We start from the raw sequence: 18,028 nt of genomic DNA on the forward strand, positions 1-18,028 counted from the left end.
GGATATGCATATTTGTCTTTGATATCACTGTGTATGGCAGGGATTGCATCATGTGGGTTTCAAAGCCTATTGGGCCCCATCCACGCTGAAATATTATCCCTCCATTTCTGTTCTCCTGCAGATACCTGATTAAATTTTTGGCCAAACTGACAGAGTACCAGGATGTCAATAAGATGACTCCGGGAAATATCGCCATTGTACTGGGGCCCAACTTGCTGTGGCCACAGACGGAAGGGTAGGAAGGCCATTTTAGCTCTACGGTCATCATTTGTGGACTTTGTGGAGTCTAGGGAATCACTCGAGAGTGGGTCCCTCGGCCACACAGAGCTTGGCCAGTTCCAGGGTTACCACATGGATTTCCTAACCTTTGGGGGGGTATGATGTTTGAGGTCCTTGCAAGCTGTAATTTAAGACCATAAATAAACAGATTGCTGATGAACCAATGACAGTGATGCAGCTATCCAATTATTGCACAGAGATAAATTTTTGAAGGTTACATTTATCTGTTTGGAATTAATGAAGTGCTTTAGGATAAGTGCTCTGCTTTGGAATACAGCAACGGTGCTCCTCCCTTGATAAGAGCATTCATCCTTTTAGGCATACCTTAACCACTCCACCATCTACTGCATCTTTACTAGAGAGTCTGATATTATGGCATAAATGTAACATTTTTAATGCCCAAGTATTTTGAATATTGGTGCTTTATTTTTCTATTTAGTGTAGTTACTTATATGGTAATATTGAAATATAATATATTAAATTAATTTGATCCTGTCCATTGTTTCTGAGTGTTTAAAACATGTAAAGTAAATGATAGATATAGATTACTCCTGTCTTCTATCCATCTTCATTTAAGCTTAAATGTGGCCACTGAGAGAAAATGAATTGAAGAGATTGCTTCTGTCTGCACTCATTCCCCCTCAGGAACATCACAGAGATGATGACCACCGTGTCCCTCCAGATCGTGGGCATCATTGAGCCGATCATCCAGCATGCCGACTGGTTCTTCCCCGGAGGTAGGGTGGTCGTTGAAACACATGTACAAACTGGTCCAATAGATTTTAAATACTTAGGGACAGGAAAATTCCCTGATACATTTCTGATAAACACACCTCAGTCACGCAGTTGTGACCATCGTCAACAGGCACATGTCGAAACGCTTAACACAAGGACAGCTGAGACACAGCTCAGTAATAATACTAAATTATACCTTTGATATTAATTATAATTAGTACACCCCTGGTATTAATGAGCTGTTGCTAATTTGGCTGTTAACAGACTGTTGACATTTATTATGTCCTCGAAACATGTTTTAGTTAAGGAAAACAATGACTCCATGCAACTCTGTCCTAACCAGTCTAGACAGGTAGCATAGTTATCAGATCTATTACCTTTGCTTTAAAAGGACCCACATTTGAATCTCTCCTTCTGCTGTCGTACCCTTCAGGAAGTTGTATACCCTGAATTTCTCAGTTAAAAAATACCCAGCTGCTTAAATGGGTAAATCACTGTAAGTAGATTCAGAGAAAAACATCATTTGAATAAGAAAATTAAGATGATCGTACAGATATTGCCTTCAGATCAGCGTTCCAGATGATTGCATGAGGCTCCACTAGTGTCTTGTGACTTTTATACACCACAGTCAGTCGCTCATCACTTCTGTCTTTGTCCAGAGATTGAGTTCAACTTGACAGGAAGCTACGGCAGCCCCATCCACACCAACCACAACTCCAATTACAGCTCCATGCCCTCACCCGACATGGACCATTCTGACCGCAAGCAGCATGACCAGGGCCGGCGCCCACTGAGCGTTGCCACCGACAACATGATGCTGGAGTTCTACAAGAAGGACGGGTAGGAGCTTCTGCTCTCCTGTGCTGCTGGGCTTTTCTAAGATGCCATACCATCTCTGCAGTAACAGTTTGTGATTTTGCATCACAGCAGTACTTTGCTGCAGTGTGTGTTGCTTGGAAATTTGTGGCAATGTGGAATACTGCATGAGCTCACCATGGTACTGTATTTTCCATTAATTCCGTTTGTCCTGAGATTTTCTAGGATCCATCTCATAAACACTGTCATACACACCCTGGCATTTATTTAACATGGGTCCTTTTCAGCCTGATTAGATGAGACTCTATTACATCCAAAAAATTACAGCATTTTATTATTTTATCATTGTGTGGAGTTTAGGAAACTTAATAGAAGTCAAACTTTCAACAGAAGAATAACACAAAGCTGCATAGGAATAAGAAATGAAAGCTAAAATGAATCACCGTTCTGTTTTCTTCTGTGGTAGAGCCGCTGGGAATAAAATATCGCTGGAACCCAGTCTCTCGACATTTATAGCATCGCTGCCGGCCTCATTACTCTTCCTTGCGAGTTGGAAAGACCCAGTCGCACATGCCACCATTTGTGTGTGTGTGTGTGTGTGTGAGAGAGAGAGAGATGGAGAGAGGGTCTGTGCTTCTGCATGTTTGTAATCCAATTTATGTGGAGTCCCACCTCATGTTGAGAACAGGGCTCACCTTTTCCAGCAGGCTGTGGGGTCCATTTCTACACTCTCTCCCTGCCCTCCCGCATAGCAGAACCCCAGCAGTGTGGCGTCCCTTGGGATGTACACGAGACTCATTGTGGTTTCACCGTATAGAGCAGTATCCGTAGCAACGAGGCTGTGGGGGGGAGAGGTGTGCACTTTGCTCATCGCTCGCCTGCGGAGATTTCTTCGGCTGGAGGCAGGCGGGAAGCACGCCCACTGCATCCTACAGTTCGCTGCAGTGCAGAGCGGAAAATTACCGCCGTGTGTGCAGGAGTGCCGGGGCCACCCCCCTCTAATGCAGGCACAATGCCGCCATCCCCTTACTCACATCGCTGTTGTTAAGCATTACCCATCACCCATTATACCCACTCATAATTACAGCAGCAGGCCGTGCTTCTCGCGGGCCATGTTTGTTCATGGCACAGGCTCACGCAGTTGTTTGCATCTGTATTTTGTTTGAGCCTCACACCCTGGGTCCCAGGTGTGATTTTTCCTTAATCAAACTAAATGTAGGGGCCATTGTTTGCTGCAGAAGGAGAACATCATCACCGCTGGGGCGGACCAACCTGCCCTACTCAGTCTCACAGCCCCACCCCCAACCCAACCCTACTCTCTATCTTTGGTCTGAGTCTCTCAGTTTTCTGGGTTCCTGTCATGAAAAATATGCTGAAAACAAAGAAAAACCTTGCAGTTCATCGCTCTTTATTCTGATCTTTCTGTCCTGTCAACGCAGCATAAGGAAGATCCAAAGGTACAGTATAGCCTGTCCACCTGTCTGTCCTCCTTCATCTGCTTCTCTCACTCTGTCTCAGTGTTACAGTGTGTGAGCTGCACACCCGCGGCCCTACCCAGCGCGTCTGGCCTGTCTAGTCTCCCCAGTTAAATTGACATGATGGCTGCTATCGCTCAGTCTGCTGGGCAACACTAAATGCCGTGACTAATTATCACTTTCTCATTAGATGTTCTCGTCTCTCTGCCCACCGTTCACCGAGCGCCTTGTCTGATGCTTCTTGTCTGGTGCGACTAATGCAGAGAAACTGTGCTTTGCTACCCTTGAGGATACATTTTTCAAGAAAATGTTCTCACAAGGGTAGTAAACCCTGAAAAACATATGTCACAGGGATATACCCACCAAACAAAACACCCTTTTTCCAAAAAAGCTATTCAGCTCCGTCAGAAAAATAATAATAATAATTTGCTGTAGCCTTTCCCGTGTTTTCAGGTTTTGTTTAGGTGATGGCAAACATTTATGGCGTCAGAGTGAATGTGAAATGATAGAAAAAAAAGGTGTGTGTGTGTCTATAAGCTTCGGTTGCTCAGCTGCTTAATTTAATTTAACGAACAAAGCAGCATATTGTCTACAGCAGTGCCGGACTGGTCCCGTGTGTCTTTCCCACTGCAGCATGGGAGTCCGGGTGATGGATACATCGTGGGTGTCACGCAGGGGCTCGTCCACATTTGCCCGCAAGGCATCGGCCACCCCCCCGGGTGCACAGGCCCCTGATTCACTGGCCCCCGAACAGCTCAGCGAGCCAGCCCTGGTCCCTTCCCCCAGCCCTGCCACCGGAGAACGAGCGAGGTAAGGGGGGCACCGTAACCTCTTCCTTCTCTTCATTTCTCCCATCCCTCCTCCCTACAGCCCTCCTCTTCTCTCACTCTCATTACTTCTGTATGTTCCCTCCTTCCTTAATTATCTCTCCAGCTTTCCGTTATTTTCACTCTTTCCCCTCTCCGCCGCTTCCCTCACTTGTGCCGTGAAGCACTCGTTTCTGTCTGCTTGAGCTTTTACTGCCATTTGTTGTCACTGACGCCATTTCAGCACGCTTTTTTTTTCATTTGAATGGAGGTGAACAGCGTTTACATTTGTTCATTTAGCTGCCGCTGTTCTCCTGAGCAACCCACAATGTTAATCTACTTAGTTATTTACCAGTTTACATAGATGGGCATATTTTACTGCATCAGTTCTGGGTAAGTACCTGGAGCGGAGCAAGGATACTGCGGCAGGAGGTTTGGTTTCACCCTGGATCCTTTGAGTCCAAAGGTGGTGGCTTTATCCACCGTGCTACTTACTGCCCTACGTGGCTGCCTCCTGCCCTTGTCAACGTCTGTGTACATTTTGGTCTTCCATGAACGTGGGTACAAGAGAGATGCACAGCAGCAGGGATGAGAATTTAAATTATTCTTTTTTTGGCTCTCATTCCTGCTGAGAGCCAAAAAAGCCCAAGAGAAGTGCTGAAGATTCCTTGACAGCCACCAGAAAATGTGTACCAACTCATGCCTTTCTGTTGCTTCCACGTCACATCAGGGTTGTGTGAATGCTGCCTTGTACATTTGGGTATTTTCCTTGCCGGTAAGGAACTGGGTTTTGTGTCTGACTCGCACTGCTCTGCGGTAAAAGGCCCGATCCTGGCTCCTTGACTTTTTTGAGACTTGTGATAACACGCTCGAGCGTCAGATGACTAGTTTTTCAGGTAGCGAAAAATAGCGGCTGAAGACAGGTGGACAGTCCTGTCCAGTAGCGTTGCACATGTTGCCTCCAGCGCAGTGCGCAGACACAGGCCTGTTCTCTGTGCTGCGCGACATGAAGTGAGCCTGGAGGCGCCGCCACTTGCATGTCCTCCCACACGCTCCTTTTGGGAATCTGAAATGCTTTCTTTTCTTTCGGCCTTTTCCGTTTCTTCACAGCCGCACCTTCCCCTATGCCCACCCCCACCCCCCCCCCGGACCACCCGCGGCACTGTGTTTCGCTTGGTTTTCGCTCGTTTACTCCCCCCCATGAGAAACACTTCACTGAGCACAGACCTCTAACCAAAATGCAATTCAGCTTTTCCTTTTTTTTTAATTTTTTATTTTTAAATAAGTCGCAATGATGAGCGATGCTTTATTGCGACCCGCTGATACTGGGCCTCAGCTCGTATCCCTGTGCAGTCATTGTTTTTTCTTTTTTCTTTCTTTTCTTTCTTTCTTGTATTCTCTATTTTTAACATTTGCAGCTCGGATGACGTGTCGTCCAATCGGTCGGATTCCTGTTCCACCTACCCACCCCCAGGGGAGGCCAGGCCCCCTCCTCCTTACCCCACCAGCTACCCCACCTCATTCCATGTCTATCAGCGACCCCAGCCCTGCGCGCGGCCCGTTGCACCTGGTCCCGAATCGGTGCCCCCCGGGGGCTCCCCTCCCCTCCTCCGCTGGTCTGGCTACAGCCCTCCTCTCCCGCCTCCCTCTTCCTCATCCTCCTCTTCCGCCTTCACGCCCACTTCCGCCACCACCCAGCAGCTTGACATCAACTCGAACCCCAAACCCAGCTGCTTGCACCTCCCCAAGCAGGGCATGCCCTGCGACGCTTCGCATGGCAACCCTCCTGAAACTAACACCTTCCCGCTCTACATCAAAACCCCCCTGGTCTTGACTAGACACGACCCATCTGTTGGCACCGCCCTTAGCGCCCCCCCGTCCGTCCCCTCTGGCCTGCCGCCGTGGGTCCCCTGTGGCTGTGTCGGAGAGAGAGGACCCAGGCAGACTAGGTAACTACCACACCCGAGTCGGTCTCTCGCCACACTGGCCGACCTGGCCGTCCACACACAGAGAGAGGCTTCCTCCGTAGTACGCACATGTCTGCCCATTCCTCGTTTTATTTATTTTATTTCATTTCCTTTTGCTTTTCTCCAGCGATGTATCTCAGATTCTGGCTGACATCATTTCCTGCCCCGTGGAAATGGTTTGCTTATTATAATGACATCAGAGCTGATTTTTTTTTTTTTTTTTTTTTTTTTGGTGAGTGTGTGTGTACATGTGTCGCCACTTCTGTTTCTCAATATCTGCGATTCAGTCTTCAAAAAGTAACGTGCTCCATCGTTGCTGAAGTCCTTACCGAGATTTGTTACTGGCTTTTGGAGAGATTGAAGAGTGCCATTAGGAAGAGGTAAATAAATGCATAAATCATGCCGTGTTTTGTTATGTGTATTCACACCGGTGGGTGTGTGACGGGTACATTTCGATTCATTACATCGCTGTACATTATCATTTGTATTCATTTGAAGCTATTATTTGTGTAATGACCATCTGTAACTGTGTGAGGAAGCAGTATGTTTTAGTGGACCTCAGGGACAGGTGCTGCTACGTGCCATCGGCAACATCAGTTGAGATCTGCTGAAGGACAGAAAGCAGGACAATTTCAAATGGCCGAATTTCAAGCATCAAATGTCACATAAGGACTTCCCAGCTCCTCGTTGATCTGAAGTGATGTGGTGCCCAGTCTGTTCCATGTTGTTAGCTGCTCTGGCATTCTTCTAGAGGGGTTTATGGGTAGACAGTTGTGTGTTGGGTGATGGGTATGCGTGTGAATGGTTGTACAGATGCGTTTCCTAAAGAAATGCTGGTCGCATCCATTACATTCTCTGTGACTGTATACTGATAATCAGAAGTGCTGAGAACCAAGCAGAAGATAGATTCCATACTGTCAGTGTCACGTATTCATGTCTGAATACAGTTAAGCTGTGGCCATACTGAGTATGTGTAGTGGCATTGGAAGGAATGGTACATAATGTAGAAATGTAGCTATGTTAGCTATTGTAGCTACATAGCTATAGCTAACGTTATGCTTCGCCTAGCTGTGTTGTCTTTGGTTGCCGTGTTGACTGTGCTGGCTGTGTTCGCTGTGCAGACTAAGTTAGCTGTGTTAAGCTAATTTTGGTTACGCAATGGATCGTAGCTCTGGCAGTCATAGTAGCTGCGGTTGCTATGATACCTGCTTTCACTATAGTTGCTATGGTGGCGGTGATGGCTATGTGCGACATCCGTAGTGGCTGTGGTGTCTGTGCACGACTGGTAACGAAGTTGACATGGGAGTGTAGAAGGAAGGGCGTTGTAGAAAATAGTAGCTTTGAGGTTGCGATGCCTTCGGAAAAAGCGTGTTCAGTCAACGGAAGGCTCTCCGTAGCCTTGCGTCTGATGCTCACCGCAAATAAACGTTGGAGTCAGGTTTCATCCCACCGGCATTGTTTGGGTTTGTCTCATTCCACGGACCACCTGCAGCACTCTGCCCCTGTGTTCCAATTGAAAGGAGGGAAACTTTCCAGAAAACACTGCCGACAGACAAGAAATGCAATATCACTCTCTGACTCATGCATACAGTTCTGAAGACAACAAAAAAAAAAGAATAACTATGGAGTACACCACCCGCTGAGCAGCTTGAAGAAACTGAGTTACACACTGATTCTGGGCCATTTCAGTCTAAATGGTTTTTTTTTTGAACAGTCTGAATTTGTGTGAGGCACGTTGGTCCACCGTCAGCGCTCTGGGATGCTCTTTACAGCTGTGCTGCACTTTCGGGCCTCTGTGCAAACAGGAAAGTCATGACTGCTGCAGCTTTCCTTATTCCCTCAGTTCCCTGAAGAGCAAAGAGCCATCCCCTGTGATCGGACACAAGGCGGTGCAGGTGTCGGGTCCCCTAGTGCCCTCTGGCTGTGGACTACAGGGTAGCACCCCGGCGCAGCTCGCCACTGAGCAGAGCCCTCACGCCCTGCGCAAAGGTACCCCAAAGTCCCTTCTCTGGTCCCATCCCTTTCTGCCTAGGACTCAGCTTAGTCAATACAACACATTTAGCAGCAATCAACACTGGTTTCAATTTCTCATTGATCTACTGTCACTTCTTTTGTTAATAAAACGAGAAGAGATCAATGACAAATTTGACAGTATTATTTGCAGCAGTATCTCTTTTTTGACCGCATTGTGCTAACAACCTTACAAGAAGCCTTAGTGTAAATGTAGTCAGAATATGTGCTAATGGAACCGCGCGATGCATTTTCACCTACAAAGGATCTCTGCTTCCCTAATTCTGTCTCTCTCTCCCAGCTTCCAGGAAGCTAGCTCCCATTCCACCCAAGGTGCCATATGGCCAGTCAGGTGGAATGTCGGACCAGTCGACAGGTCAGCCGTCTCCGGTGAGCCTGTCCCCCACGCCCCCCAGCACCCCTTCCCCATACGGACACGGCCCAATGTCGTCACCCGGACAGGGACCCCCGGGGGCCCCCCACGCCCTCTCGTCGCCACCCTCCCTGACGGGCACGCTCACCAAGTCCAGGCCCACACCCAAGCCCCGGCAGAGGCCCACCCTGCCCCCACCCCAGCCGCCCGTGGCCCTGGGGTCAGGCCCGGGCCCCGGCCCCCAGGCCCTGGAGCACGGCCTGTTGGACAGCATGTCCCCTGAGGAAAGCGTGTCGACAGGTAAACATGCCCCCATGGTGCCCTCCCATGGCTCACCTGCAGAACACCGACCCTCACTCTCTGTCTCGCTCTCTTCCACTGGGACCAGTGTGGTAGTTTAGAGTGCCCTCTGCTGGCGGAAATAGGGGGAGGGGAAGGGATGTCCTCATCCTGAATATACAAGTGTACTGCTGCCCGCAGGATCCTGCTTTCTCTTTTTCTATCCCTTCCGAATGTGCATCTCACTTTAATGATAATGAATATATGGAAATGTTACGCCTTAGTGCACATAGTACGTTTGAAATCTCCTTTTCAGTTCAAAGAAGACTGATATGTGTGTGTTTGTTTTCATACTGGAGTGTTGTTACCGTCTTGAGGTCATGTTGGTGATGATGGGTAGATGTTCTCAGAAAAGTTCCCTTTCCCCTAAATGCTGTTGAAAATGACTGCAGTAGGTGTCACTCAGCAGATTCCCTCCTCTCTCTGGGGGGTCTGCTTCTGTTGGTCTGTTTTAATAAGCAGCACTTTAACCCTTTCCCTGACCTACTTTCAGAGGTCAGAGAACTGCCTTGCAAGCTGTTTTTTTTTGTTGTTGTTGTTTGTTTGTTTTTGTCTCAGGTCCTTGTTTTAAATTATTATTTGCATGGTATGAGAATTGCAAATAACATTTGAGTAAGGTTAGGGACAATCCTTTCCTGAATGACACGTGAGACACGATGGATTGAATTATGAATATGAGAATTATGAATGTATTTAATAAATTGTAGTGAAATGTAGCGTAAAATTTAACATTTGAGGAAATTAAAGTTAGTTTTAAACTTTTAACTGAAAATGTTAACGTTTAATTAATGATTGTCACCTTAATATTTCCAAATCAGTGGCAGCTGGTGCATCTGAGAAGCAGGGAGGGAGATGAGATGGGTTTGTGCAAGACAGCAGTAGTGATATGTGGACATAACATAATGTGCAGCTAATTTGCAGAATAGATGAACGACATTGGTTATGGAGGAATATTGTAACATATTGTGAGAAGGCAAAACAACCCTGCTTAAGTGAAATGATTGCTGTTTTTCCCCTAAAAAGTAGTAAGTATAGCTGAGAAACAGCCTTTGCTTTATGGATTGAAATGCTTCAATATTGCAGCTTCAACAAGGTGACAAGGATATTTTCTTGGCATTGAATGACAACCTTCAGGTCAGACAGCTTGAAACATTCCTAAGGTAGAGACTGACCACCCTGTAAATCATATTTTTTTGCACATCCCTCTTTTTTCAAGGACCCCTGGGGTCACCTTCCTCAAATGTCCTGGATCCTTGTATCCTCACTGGAAACTGCTGCTGCATGCTGAACAAATTTAATTACATAAACACCTAGGAATCTTGACATATAAACAAACTGTACTTCAGTGAACTGTAATATTGAAACTGTTATTAGTATCTCTTAAATATGTACAGTACAAAGCCGATTTATCACTGTGCAGAAACTATTATAATAACTCCATATTGCGTGAGGAAATAGATCTGAAGAAGTAATAACTTGTTCTCTCGTTGTGTGGTGGCTGTTCTTGGACCATATCTTTTTGGATGAAATAATACACCACAGGAATTCATAGCTTCGCTTCTTTCAGTAACTGCATAAAATAGTTCAGTGATTGGACAGCTGTTTTGTTTAATTAATTTTATACCGTGCATTGTAAAAAAAAATTTTTTCCTTGAAATTTTACAGCGGTTCATCCTCCCGTCCCTTCCCATACCAGCTGCTACTGTACAATAAATAGTGTCAAGTGTTTTCTCTCTATAAAAGTAAAAGCCATGTAATAATGAAAAGCCATGATTTTCTTTTTTTTTTTTTTTTTACCTTGTGTTCACCACCCAGCACCATCTGGGCAATCATATTCATGGTGACACAAGGTAATCCAATAAATAGTCATGGGGACCCCAGCAAACGCAGGGAGAGGGTTAAAAGCCCTTTGTGCTATTTGGAGGTCTTCGTTTTCATTTTTATTTAATATTATTATTTTTGTTATCGTGTTGATCTTTCTGTTTCGCTTTTGTCGATTGTTCTTGTTGTGTACTTCACAGCGGTGTGAGGCCAGGGATTGAGTTTGGGCTAAGTGTGAGGGGGACTTTTAGGGTAAGATACACCTCCCGCACGGAGCCTTGCTAATGCTGGCTAGCTCCGGAGCTCCCCGCTGTGTGTGCGCCCACCTTTACCTGTGGACCATCTGCCGGCCGTGCCCTGCCCGCCGCTAACCCATTTCTGGCAGTTGCGCTTGCGCATGCGAAGGCGCAGCCAAGCGATGCATGGCTTGTGGACGAGCGTCCGATGGGCACGCCGGGCGACGCTGCCCTTGATCCACTCCAAACACCCCCACCCCCATCTCGAAACACGTCACGTGGGTGGTCCCATGTAGCCCCCTACACCCCCACTCCCCGTCCCTTTACACACTTCAGCAACCTTGTCGCTTTTAAGAAACAACTTCCCAAGATCCACCTGTCCCCATCACCCCTCACAAAGAAAAGCCCCCCCTTCTCCATTTCACTGCTGCAGAGGGGATGTCATCCCACCAAAGTGGTCCACAGCACACAGATTGGCACAAACCCCAAATCAACATGTGCTTCTCTTTAAACAGGAATTCACTACTCTTTTAGCTTCAGGGGTGAGATGTGGTCTCCTTACCAAAGCTCTGTTCACCATTTGTTGTCCTCTCATGCTGAGCTTGTTTACTATAATGTTCCTGCCCAGTTACATGGTATCTCTCTAGATTTCTTTTCAGAAATGCTGTAACACCTACAAGAAACATAGGTGTTTCATACAACAATGAGACATTGCAAACACCATGATAGAAATACAGTCATTGTCCTGATGACATCGCATTCTGTGATTGATTGAGTACACACTTCTATGACCGTAGCATTTTTGGACCATGTTCACAGATGTGCACTGTAGTGACTGCATCCATAAGTATTTTTTTAAAATTAAAACCCCCATCTTTGACCCAAACTGCGCCACCTACCGATATTTACCTCTGCACAGGTGGCACATCTCATGCATGTGCGTTGCTCACAGAGTGTTTTATTTAAGCACAAAACAAATCGTGGAACACACATAAGAAACACAAAACAGAAACTTTTGGTAGCAACTGCATCAACACCAGTCACAGCTGTGCAGTGCAGTGACTCCTGTCCTCCATCAGTAAATTAAATATTATGATGTTCAGGTGTGGCCAAAACTCAAGGACATGGCCACACTCTTATGTGCCATAAATACTTGTTAGGTTTTTTTTAAAAAAATTCATTTTGTAACACTGGTGCTTATTTTTAATCTGTAATGTCTCGTTTCAAGAAATTTATGCTAAAACAACCTCATATTGCCATTTCCCAACTGTTTACCTAAAAGGTTACTAGTATTAGGACCTCATAGGAGAGGGCATTTAACCTGGTTGTGCAGTTAGTGGACAAGTGCATTACCAGCAGAGCATTTCAAGCTAACCCTGACATTAACCAGGCAATGACTGTATTAGAAATTAAATACATATTCAGATGATTACTGATTACTGTAGTGTAAAGTAGTGTGTACCCTTTAAAACATGTTTGGATCAGAGTTCTGTATCATTGTATTGCAGTAATTCTGACCTGAACAACTACAAATGGACCAGTATTTGGTGTGATGCCATCTTACAAATAAAATCTTTCAGTTGCAGTCACGTTTCACCGGCTTCCTGCAATGCAATGCGACAAGAAACAATGTGTTTGTGATCTTTCTTCCGCTGAGCGCTGACTGTAATTTTCTTCTCCTTGTCTTTTTTTCCTTTCTACCTTTTTTTTTTTTTTTCCCTGTGTGCCACAGTTATCCTTTCTGACACAGCATCTCCATCGGATCTCTTTAGTCTGGAAATGCCCATCATCAGTATTGAACTTGAAGGCCTCCTTGATGAGCTTGCTGCCACCCCCTGTAGGAGCTCCTTGAGAGTGATGGATTCATTGGCGGCTGAGGCTGAGTCAAAGGAGGCATCTGAGAGCTCCTCATTATGACACCCAAACCCTTATTCTGCTATACATAAGAGACAATGACACAAATCAAGGACAAAACCTGATCTACTTGGAAGCAGAAAAGGATGTAGTGAATCCTCCATACATAACTTGACTGGAAATCGTTCCAGTGTATCGTGTACATCAGTCATAAACGATTTTAAGTACACCAGATGCCCTAGGAGATGGTGGTAGAAATATATTGAAATGAATACAGAGTGTTGGATTATATGTTTTGGGGATTTTGTTTAGTTTATTGTTATGGTTACTGTGGTAATCTTTTTATATGTGTATTTTACATTTTTTCCTTGCACATTTTCTTTTCTTTGCCTTATTTTGCCTGTTGCCTTTACCTCCAAGAAACAGCCAGTTGGTTGAGTGAGAATATTAATGATTTTGCTCCGTTAGCAAAGGACCCATCTGAAATGTTCAGGTGAGTAAAGTGGACGAGATGTAGGTGCTACGTTGAGCTGAAGCCGGTTCACAGGGACCTGGGGCCTCACCACTGAGGCTCACTGGCATAACTACAAGGAGCCAGCGTCAAATCTCAGATTTTACCCCGAATAAAGTGTCCATCAAGAGGGCTTCGCCTGGTCGGATGAGCTCATGCTCCATCTAGAAATTTCGAAAGCCGCTGGTGCTATAACCCAGGGAGATGGTCATTCACAGTTAGCATAAAGGAATCATAAATTCTATAGTTTTGTATTTTCTTGTTGGGTATCTTGCTGAACTGAAAATCTACAATGTCTGAATGGTGTTTGGTGACTTTTGCCTCTCAACTGTAGCAGTATAACTGTTTTGTTTGGCTGTTTAACCACAGTGAGTCACAGTCGTTAGTAACGGAGACTTACAGAGATCATAAACAGAATAGTATTGGTACTTTTGGGGATTCAGATAGGGTATGTCAGAAATAAATGGTACTTACCAGGGAGTTGAAAGAGGATGCATGATAAATGATAGATGTTTCTGTTTAGTCTGTGTCTGATACACTATAGACCACACAGAACCTAACACTCTGGTTGGATTAGTACCACGGTAAAAATTTTAAACCTCACTAGAAAGGACTGGGGACTAGATTATTAAAATAAGTGTGTCACAACTTCATATTCCAATCCAGGCCACAGAAATCCAACTACTGAAACAAACATCCGAAGAATCCCACAGGGATCTAAATCCAACCTTTATACCTGACGAAACACCACAGATGGGCCTTCCAGTGAAAGCCCACTTGGTTTTCCCCATGAAATTGGGAAAGACATTTGATTGCAACGGTTCTGATGAATAACACTAAAGAGTGGTCTTCCAAAAGTGATCCGGACTCTAATGGAACTTTCTGACCGTACTAATGTTAATGCTGCTTCAGCTCTCACTCATTTCAAGTGCTTGGAACCCACAAATCGCTTGTAAATAAAAAAGCTGTACATAGACGCATGTATATAAGTACGTATAATTTATATATAAAGAAAATGTGTATATATAAAGATAAATCTGAATATATATATATATAAGTATAATGGTGGAGTTATTTTGTCCTGATTTAAGCTTTGCCAGGCTAATAATTGTGAGCTAAATAGCTGTACCTGCGTGCATAAAGAACTGAAGGTGATTGCCTGTACATATCCGGCTGTGAAGATGTGAACGCTTCGTGGACGTATGTTCTTACTGAGGAGAGTGTGAGAAGGTACAAGAGAGCAGGCCTTTGCGGTGTGCGCTGTTAACTGTGTGAGCATTGCTTTCACTTGTGTTTCTGGCTTTGTTTGAGTCATGTACTCTTTGCCTCTGGATGAAGTGATGCCTTTTCTTTGGTCTTGCTGGAATTTCGGTGTGTTTGCTCCGGTGCGTTTATTTTAAATGGATGAAATCCATGTGGCAGTATGCGGCGTGAGCAGGTGTGAATGCGGACAGACTTCTTTATGGCTCCGGCGCAAAAATGTTCCTTCTTTCCCCTTGGGCTTTTTCGGGATCGCGGTCTCCTCACAGAGCAATAAAGCTAGACTCAGTTCAAACAGACAGCGACCTGCCCAAAAAGCACCTAGAGTTAAATGAGATAATTTGTGGATCGAAGTGCAATTATGCTACTTGTGAACTTGTGAACCTCAGAGAAGAGCAAAGGGTGATAAAACCCCTCGCCCCCTGACCATAATCTCCACCATTTGTTTCCATGTCTGTGCTTTCCGTTGATCAGGTTCATTTTGCTGTTTGTTCTTTCTCTGAATATGACGACATTGTGCGTTTGAAATTTCAAATATAATACTTCAGTATGGCTTCTCAGTGCATGAAGATTGAAACGCTGTACAAGAACAGTATTGATGGTATCAATTAACTGGTAAAAGTGTTGAGTATTACTAAGCTGGTGATGGATGTCCTGATGGTAATCATCATTTAAGAATGTCTTTGACCTCTTAGATGTGATTGGCTTGATGAATGTCGGCGTGTGAGTGGTTGTGTACAAAAACCATCGAATGAAACATTTTTATTAGAAATACTTTGGAGTCTTGTGCTACGGAAGATGTATTGATTATTTTTCTGAATGTTTGTTGATGGGAAGTAGAAAGTATATGTTTTTTTTTTTTTTTTTTTTTTTTTTTTTTTTAATGGAATGTATTAATGTACATTTGGATTTAACCTCTGGTGAACTCAGCCATCTGAGGAAAAACCTGATGTCTTTCTGATGCCATTACGAGCTGAACGAGGAGAAGGTCACCATCATTACGGACAAACGTAGCTGGGGATAGACTAGCATATCAGCAACTTGTGCCCATTAATTATTTCACAAGAGTTATGCCTCATCTTCTCAACTTTCCCCAAATTCACCTTAATATTATCCCAGAGCAACGCATCAGGTTAATTCTTAACGTCTTAATTAATACAATCAGTCAAAGTGTAAGAAGACAGTTTGTGGCAGTGTTGCACCTTGGATCAACCTGCCCGTGGAATGTTTCGGAATTCTGGAACGCCACACGCTGTGAACCCAAAGGGAAAAGAAGCGGGCACTACGATCACCGACTGCTGTGACTCCAGCGCTGCCACCAGGTGGTGTCAGTTGGTCACTTTCAGGGCTGGGCCCTCCAAATATAGCGTGTGACATGGACCAGTTGGGTCAGGCGAGTGAGTTTCTGAGGTCTGCATCACTTGGCTAGTGCCAAGAATGTCTGACAGACAGGGAGTCCCCAGCCTCCTGAAAATCTGACTTCAGACTTGAAACTGCAGGTCCTCCCCAACTAATCTGCACCCTGACAATTTGCAAAGACAGTTCTCAAACTTGACCTGCTCTCTGTATTTTAAATTCTTTGTTACACTCCTGCATGCTCAGATAATACTGTTTGATAATCCAGGGATTCAGGATCTTCCGTTTGCCTTTTGGGGTAGGATTTAACTTATGGATAGAGGATGGGGCCTTGAAAAACAGAACTATTAGCTTGTCTATACGTAGGTCTTAGACTTTGCTGGACTTTGTGTGGATCCAGGTAATGATTTTCCCTGGGTACAGAATGAGCTTCTACCCTCCACCGCTCTCTGTCTCTGGCCCTCCAACACCTGTCCTAATGCTCTTTTGCCTACCTTGCCATGTGTGTTACCTTAACACAGTATGTGCTGTGAGACCTACAGGAATCCTTAACAGAATGTCAACTGAAAAACTATTAAACACTAAATTTTTATTGATTGGTTTGTTTTTTTTCCCACTCGCAAGTGCCTATGTTTCTTTGTGTGTGTTTGGGAAATTTGCATTTATTTAGCAGACACTTTTCTCCAAAGCAATGGATACAATGTAATGTTATCAGCCCATACACCTTATTACCTTATTCACCAAGGTGACTTACACTGCTAGATACACTACTTACAATGGGTCACTCATCTATACATCAGTGGAACACACTCTCTCTGCCATTCACACACTATGGGGGAACCTGAACAGCATGTCTTTGGACTTAGGGAAGGAACCGGAGCACCCAGAGGAAACCCACGCAGACACGGGGAGAACATGCAGACTCCACACAGATTGAGCAGGGATCGAACCCAAGTCCTCTCGCACCACCCAGACACTGTGAGACAGCAGCACTACCCACTGTGCCCCCATGCCACGCGAGTTGTCTACATTTGTCAGTCTACAGCTGAGGACTTCTTGCCCTTGTCCTCAAACAATACTGGTCTGATTCTGCTCAGCTGAGAAGGCACACTGGGCCGTTCCAACAGTATCCAGAACATGAGGCTCCATTGTCCAATCTGAGCTGCATTGTGAACCGGGCAGGCATTGAAGGAAGGCAGATGTGTGTTCACAATGCAGTTGCAGAAGTCATTCATATGAAATTGTTACCCTACGTCCTCAAATTTTAAACCAGCTCTGCTTGACCCAGCAGGACAACTGTAATGGGATACGGAGTTGATGTCATGCCATTTTCAGGAAAAAAAAAAAAAAAAAAGTTTTGTTAGATGAAGGTGACTTGGCAGAGGTGTTTTCCCTGAACAAAAGGTCAGTATCATTTTCTTTCTAAATCCTTACACAATGTTCACAAGCCTGATGACTGAGCTTAATGCTAAATAGAAAGGAAAATAAAATACCCTTTCATGACCCCCTTCCCATACAACTGAGGCAGTGAAGAGGTGCTTTTTTTGTGAGCAAACTGCTATGTTAGTCACAATGTGATTTGAGCCGTTGCAACTGAATGTTTGTATAGCAGCGGATCATCACTGGTTCCTTCCATGGGAGAGGGTGTAAACTAGCCATGGAGTCTGCCTGACTACTGCACCACTCCAGCACCTATATGTTGCTGATTGCCAGCAGTAAGTGACATATAACCCCTCAAATTAGTGCCACTTCTCTTCCACACCACAGTCTGACATTGTGTAAACAAAGTGATGAATTCAACAGAGATTGTGTCAAAGGAGTGCAAGCTATTTTCAGGAGTCCAGAGATGGCTTTGACAAGCACAGTAAATAATATAAAAATGAAAACAATTAATCTGGACAGGAAATGTAGAAATATAATTCAAACAGTTGTTTTTAAAGAGCATTATTCATTTCCCATTTTTATGATAATGAAAAACATTCAGAGGCTTTGACAAGTCCAGCTATTTTTCCCACTTAAGCCCCTAAGAAGGGGACTTAAACAGGCTCAGTAAAGTAAATAAGGAAAACACATGTCACAAAATCCTCCCAGAGCCATGCATGGTATAGTTTTGTTGTAGAACAACAATGATCAGGCATCTAATTTGCTTTACAATAATACAGACATCTGTTTCCCTACCCTAGGGAAAGG

General features: G+C 44.8%; 1 protein-coding gene across 3 annotated transcripts in view; it reads left to right on the forward strand.

The window, feature by feature from the left end:
* The window catches only part of arhgap44a (Rho GTPase activating protein 44a), a 34,962-nt gene extending 18,539 nt beyond the window's left edge, over nucleotides 1-16,423 (forward strand). The window contains exons 14-23 of one of the 3 annotated variants that reach the window (XM_029254282.1): nucleotides 122-235; nucleotides 925-1,016; nucleotides 1,674-1,854; nucleotides 3,270-3,287; nucleotides 3,939-4,115; nucleotides 5,530-6,060; nucleotides 7,922-8,067; nucleotides 8,390-8,761; nucleotides 10,822-10,873; nucleotides 12,590-12,667. In XM_029254282.1, coding sequence (XP_029110115.1) covers nucleotides 122-235; nucleotides 925-1,016; nucleotides 1,674-1,854; nucleotides 3,270-3,287; nucleotides 3,939-4,115; nucleotides 5,530-6,060; nucleotides 7,922-8,067; nucleotides 8,390-8,761; nucleotides 10,822-10,829 — 1,639 coding nt within the window. In that variant the 3' untranslated portion in view covers nucleotides 10,830-10,873; nucleotides 12,590-12,667. Of the gene's footprint in view, nucleotides 1-121; nucleotides 236-924; nucleotides 1,017-1,673; nucleotides 1,855-3,269; nucleotides 3,288-3,938; nucleotides 4,116-5,529; nucleotides 6,061-7,921; nucleotides 8,068-8,389; nucleotides 8,762-10,821; nucleotides 10,874-12,589 lie in introns of all 3 variants that reach the window. The other 2 variants (XM_029254280.1, XM_029254281.1) reach the window with 2 other exon arrangements.
* The last annotated feature ends 1,605 nt before the right edge of the window (nucleotides 16,424-18,028 follow it).

This window comes from Scleropages formosus, chromosome 8, assembly GCF_900964775.1.
Source record: "Scleropages formosus chromosome 8, fSclFor1.1, whole genome shotgun sequence".
In the NCBI taxonomy this organism is placed as follows: Eukaryota; Metazoa; Chordata; class Actinopteri; order Osteoglossiformes; family Osteoglossidae; genus Scleropages; species Scleropages formosus.